General features: G+C 43.5%; 1 protein-coding gene across 1 annotated transcript; it reads left to right on the forward strand.

Moving 5' to 3' along the window:
- The first annotated feature begins 531 nt into the window (after positions 1–531).
- On the forward strand, positions 532–5,657 carry LOC135148478 (uncharacterized). The gene is made up of 3 exons (XM_064083715.1): positions 532–540; positions 652–825; positions 5,076–5,657. The coding sequence occupies exons 1-3, from the start codon at positions 532–534 to the stop codon at positions 5,655–5,657; spliced, it is 765 nt and encodes a 254-aa protein (XP_063939785.1).
- The last annotated feature ends 583 nt before the right edge of the window (positions 5,658–6,240 follow it).

Raw genomic sequence — 6,240 nt, forward strand, 5'->3', positions numbered from 1 at the left:
TCCATAGTCTCCCCTTTGAACATTTTGGGAGGCCTTTCAGACAGATGGCACATATTGGTTAAGGGCGGCCCTCGGGCTTCCCGTACATATCTCTTCATAGCACTGCGTCCCTGGCCTCCCACGAAGGGCCCTCCGATGATCATTCGTACACTACCAGCACGGGTGTTACGGTTGGCTTCCTGGTTATTTGTCCTTTCAGCTTTCTTTTCCTTATATTTCTTAGCCTCTTGGGCTACAAACTCCGTCAGGTATCCTGTTCTGATAAGGTCCTCTATGTGGTCCTTAAGATGAACACATTCCGCCGTGTCATGTCCGTTCAAATCGTGGAAAGCACAATATTTTCCCTGATCTTTCTTTCCAGGGGGTCCACTTCGAAAGGGCTTCCGGAAGAGTCTCGCTTTGTCTCCGACCTAAAAAATGTGATCTATAGAAGCCGTCAGTGGTGTGTATTCATGGTACCTTGCTTCTCTTGTCTTCCTCATTGTCAACCTTGACTTGTCGAAGCCCTGCGTGCTGGTTGTGTTTACGGTAATGGGCGAGGTCTTGCCATCTCGGCTCGAGGATTTTTCACCAGCAGGCCTTACGTAGGGGTTCCTCTTGTAGGTGTTCCTCCTATCTGGGCTGTAAGACCTATCCCTCTTGTTTTTCCAGCTGCTGCGGCTTTCAGACTTTGACTCCTTCTTTAACTTAGCCAGGGATTCCTCGATCACCTTATGGGGTTCAGCTCTAGCAAAGAAGTCAGCTAGGGTTTCAGGCTCCCGCCCTTGCAACTCCTTCCAAAAGTCTGTTCCGGGCCTTACCCCTGCTATCAAGAAGTTCTTCAGGGTTTCCTTTGAAGTTGGCCTAACCCGGGGTACCTCTGCGTTGAAGCGCTTGAAATACTCTCTCAATGTCTCATGTTCCTTTTGCTTAATATTAGCCAGGGTGTTGGCAGGTGGGGCGTAAGTGACGGAAGCCCTGAATTGTCCCACAAACAGTTCGCACATTTTCCTCCAAGAGCTGATGGAATCAGCGGGAAGCCTCTTGAACCAGTGATGAGCGTCATCCCTGAGGGTTGCAGCCAACAAGTGACATTTTGTGAGGTCTGGAATCTGGTAGACCTCCATCTCAGTATCGAACCGGCTAAGATACTCCACGGGATCTGTGGTTCCGTTAAATCGCAGGTCGCCCACCCCCTTGTAGATACGAGGTAGGGGTGACTCCCTAACCTTCTTAGTAAAGGGTGACTTTACGGTAAGCTCGGCTTTCGACTTCTTATCGGCCTTCACCTTCTTTAGGGCTTCCAACAGTTCTTCCATCTTGCATTTATCATCCCCATCATCAGGTGCAACCTCATAGTCATCATCCAGGGGCTGATCTTTCTTTTTGCTTACTTCATTATCATTGTGCGACCCTGAGCTTTCCTCATCGTCATGAATGGAGATAACCTTTGACGGCCTTTGGTTTTTATCCTTTGACCGAGCTTCGGACACGGGCTTCTCCTGTCGCTGACTGGGAGGAGCCCTATGTTGCGAGCCTTCAGGTCCATCCCCGTTAGGGGCCTTGTTGCCAAGCCTGTGCCGCAAGTCTTGCTCGGTCAGTTTCCTCCCAAGGCGGTCGAACACACTAGCAGCCTGTGAGTGCTCTCTATCATCCATTTCGGGGTTAGCTTCTTTCTCAGGGTTGCCACCTTCTTTCCTGCCGCCTTCTGCACCGAAATCTAGCTTGGTGGGAGTCACCTTGCTAGCCCTTTTCGACCTTGCTGACTTTCTTTTCAAGGAGGCAATCCTCCTACTCATTCTCTTCATTTTTGCCTTCATCTCCTCGCGGGTTAGTTCTCCGCTTGGAACATCACTTTCATCCTGCGTAGCGCCTTCCGGCGTCTTGGGGTTTTCAGTGTTTTCGGGAATTTCTGACATCTCTCCTCTCTAAGATCAGTAATCCCCTCCTTCTAGCGCCAAAAAGTGTTGTGAGAGGAATTGATACAACACCCCCAGAACCGTGTAGCACAATTATAGAGATATTTGTTACAACTACGAAAATCACGGCTAGCTCTTAGGGGCTACCGTTGACATAAACTAACAAAACAAATGAGAAACAAGTGTGTTTAAGGGCTGAGCTTGCAAAGAACCAAACAACGAGGCCGGAATTACGGAATTCCGTCCTGCAATTGCCCGGAAATATTTGTCACAAAGGTTACACGTGCCTCTCTTTAGAGTGTAGAACTCGTGAATATGATTCTCGTCCTTTTGCAAGGTGCCTACATACCCTATATTTATAGGGATCAAGCCCATGTAGTTCTCGATTTAGGACTCTGAAGAGATAAGCTCTTATCCCCTCTAGTTTAGGATAAAACAGCCTTCTTTCAGTAGTTATCCAGCGGTATCCCACTCCAAGTAGGTCACTTGAAGCCTTCATCTTGCATGATTATCCGAATTTATATGAATTATCTCCCCTTGGTGGTAATTATCTCCATAATGTACGTATTTATCTCTTAATTCGTAGATAAATAATAGCTGATACACTCCCAATATGTCTCCAATTCGTCCTCCTAGAAACAAGGAAGAAGAGTCCTGTTTGGAGTCTGCCTGCCATTCTGCCCAGGCGGCGGAAGCCCTGCCAGCGGCATCCCCTAGCTGCAGCCCCATAACTGCAAGCCAAGATGCACTTAGAGGTAACCCCTAGCAGCGGTAACCCCTAAAGCGCCTTCAGGTGCAACCCCATTCTGATGGCAGCCTTCGTTATGCTTCCAGTGTAAGTCCATGTACCTTCTTGTACGCATTCAATGATTCACCCAGTTATGGCGAAGCCCATTATCCTTAACCAAATGACTCCAATAAGCCTAGGTAAAGCCCAAATAATATGATGGGCTATAAAATAAGCCCAGGGAGATTTTATGGCACAACAACGAGCATTTGCATGAATTATGAAGTATAAGCCAAGTTAATTGCCTATGATGAGTTATGTGCGTAGTTCTTGATTAGTAGTTTCAATTGCAATGCTAGGTTAGTACTTGGAAATTGCTTGTGTTGGAAATTGTAATTCACATATGTTCTTGAGATAGGATTTAGACGAAATTCCATGAATTCCAGGATTGAATTGAACACCCTTCAGCTTAGGTCTGTAATTCTTAAGTTTGGGGGAACTGAGGAGTAGATATACCTTTCTAGAAAAAATATAGAAAAAAAAAGAAAAAAAATAGTGAATAAAATAGAAGGGTGTGGACATTCTTTGGGACCTTGGCTTTTAGTTGGACTTAAGTGACGGGGTGTTAGTTTTAAACTTTTACGATTCTTGATGGGGATTCTGTGGGAGTAGTAGTTTTTATCTTTTCTCAATAAAAGAGCATGCTTGCACACACGGGCACTCCACACTTGTAATTAGAAGAGTAATTGACTTAGTAGCGAGAGAGATGAAATTCGAGAACATTAGCACAATCTGAGGTATTATAATTGGCAAGGCAATTACTTCATAGTTCACTCATTCATCACGTAGTTGCATTCATGCATTGCATTGTATTATTGTATAGTGTCGTTGACGCTTGAGGACAAGCATCAGTTTAAGTTTGGGGGTGTGATAAGTGGTATTTATACACACTTATAGGCCTTCATTTCCACTTAAATTGGTTGGTTGTACTTAAGTGTTTAGTGTCTTTTGATGTGTTTTTAGTGTTTTTCTGTGCAGGTCACGAGTTGAGGTGATGAAGTGATTTTCTATCATTTTAGGTTGTTTTTGGTGCATTATTTGCAAGAATAGAGAATTGTGGATTCATCACGACTTGGGATTTTGTGGGTACATCTTCTACAAACCCTCACGAGAACACACTCGTCCACTAGAGCTATCTAGGGGTTTAAAGGGCTTGTTGCATGTGCTAAATGCAACCGTGATCACCTACGGAAGTGGTACTAGAGCGAGGAAGGGCATGCACGAGAGAACGAGCTGAAAACGAAGAACCAGGACTGCCAGTGGCAGACACTAGCGCGCCCGCGCTACAGTCTGTCCCACTAGCGCGCCTGCGCTAGTTTAGCGCGGCTGCGCCCAGCAGAAGTGTGCCGGGCCGATTTTTGCAGCTTTTCTGACGGATTTTAACAGCGGTCGAGGCCCGGTTGACTTGGTCAATGTATTTTAAATTCTCATGTGTAAAACCCTAGCCTCCAAGTAGTTTTTTAGATCGTAGAATATCGGATTATAGTTTTATCAGTTTTTCTCTTGTAATCAAGCACATTATCAGTTTTGTATTGGATCGTTCTTCGCGAGGAAGTGACAGTTTCGAGCGAGATCGTGAACATCAAATCTGTAACGTTGTGTTTTTTATTATTAATTCAAGTATTTTTATTCCGTTTAATTCTCGTAGTTTATTTATCATATTTTCATTAGAAACCATGATGTCGATTTGTTCGATTATGAACTAACCGCCTTCATGGGATTCTAATGGATTTATCGATGTAGTCTAGTAACGAATATTAATTGCTTGATTTTGTGACGTACGTTGATTTCTTTGCATGAGCCGTGCTTATTCTTCTTAGGAGCGTAGCTAACTTCTAAGTTGTTTGTTAATTCTTTCTGAAGCGAGAGTGGATGATTGAATTTAGAACTATGCCATGTAAACATAGGATTATGTGAATGAAACATAATTTGTGGTAGACTTGAACTATTTTTATCACCCTGTGTAATCACGATAGACGACCTGTTATTAAAACTCTCTGCTTACACTACCGCTATAGAGATATAGGGTCTGAGCTTTGTTGGTGTCCATGAGATTTCTGTCTTAATTGCGGATTTTGATTGGTATGATATGTGTGCAACGAGAGTTGGCATGTATTACTTTCGTGTTGTCTGATTAGGATCAACAGTCACATGTTAATCAGTAATTTCAATTCTAGATGAATTCGATAATGAAGTTAGAATCCCATGTGTTTTCCTATTCTGATTTTGATTAGTAAATTTAGTTATTAGTATAAAAGAACACATCCTTGTTAATTGTCTTAGCAGTGAAAATTACTCATACATTGTTGCATAGGTGCGTATTCTTAATTCACCAGTCTCTGTGGGAACGAACAAATATATTACTTGTGATCACGTGCGCTTGCGTGTAGATTTTTGCGAACACTTATCATCCTCAAACAAATGGGCAAGCTGAGGTATCTAATCGTGAAATTAAGCGAATCTTAGAGAAAGTTGTGAGTCCTTCGAGGAAAGATTGGGTGTTAAAACTTGATGAGGCCGTCTGGGCCTATAGAACGGCTTATAAGACTCCATTGAGGATGTCACCTTTTCAGTTGGTTTATGGAAAAGCATGTCATTTGCCTGCTGAGTTAGAGCATAAAGCATATTGGGCTTTGAAGAAATTAAACTTTGATATGACAGCTGCTGGTGAGAAGAGAATGCTTCAGATTAATGAACTCGACGAGTTTAGGCTTCAGGCGTATGAGAACAACAAGCTTTACAAGGAAAAAGTCAAGAGATGGCATGATAGAAAGTTGGTGCAAAAGGAGTTTTTCATTGGCCAACAAGTGTTGCTTTTTAATTCTCGTCTCAGACTATTTCCTGGGAAGTTGAAATCTAGATGGTCGGGTCCTTTCACAGTAAAGAAGGTGTTTTCACATGGTGTTATAGAAATTTATGAAACAACAACGGAGGAATCATTTAAAGTGAATGGACAAAGAGTGAAGCCATAATTCGGAGGATCGGTGAATCGCGAGTCGGTAAGCACCATCCTCCCCAAACACAAACCCACTTCATCTTCTCCAAACCCAACTATACATACATATACATACAACTATACACACACCCATCTACACCAATTCTCATCTATCTACTACAACCTACTACCACATATATCTTCGATTCCATGGCACCCAAAAGAGCTAGAAGATCCGGGAGTAGTAGTTTGCAAGCACAATCAACGGGTTCTTCGGTTAACAAGTTTACAACCCCGGAAGCGCAAGAAGAGTTTATTCGGCTTATGGGTAAGTCAATTACTAAAAAAAGGGGTTTCTTGCCTTCATCGGGTGATGGTGGGTTGTTGTTGATGATTCAAGCTAGGGGGTGGGAGTCGTTGTGTAAGGCACCGGAAGCGGTGCCATTGAGCATTGGCCGAGAATTTTATGCCAATGCTCGAATGGATAAGAATGGGTATTCAATTGTTCGGGGCTTAACCGTGGATTACACTTTGGAAGCCATCCAAAAGCTCATTGGGGGTCAAGAGATGCAAGAAACGGAGGATGATTGCGTGCGCAAGGATAAGAGGAACGTGGATTT

Source organism: Daucus carota, chromosome 8 (genome assembly GCF_001625215.2).
Source record: "Daucus carota subsp. sativus chromosome 8, DH1 v3.0, whole genome shotgun sequence".
Taxonomy (NCBI): domain Eukaryota; kingdom Viridiplantae; phylum Streptophyta; class Magnoliopsida; order Apiales; family Apiaceae; genus Daucus; species Daucus carota.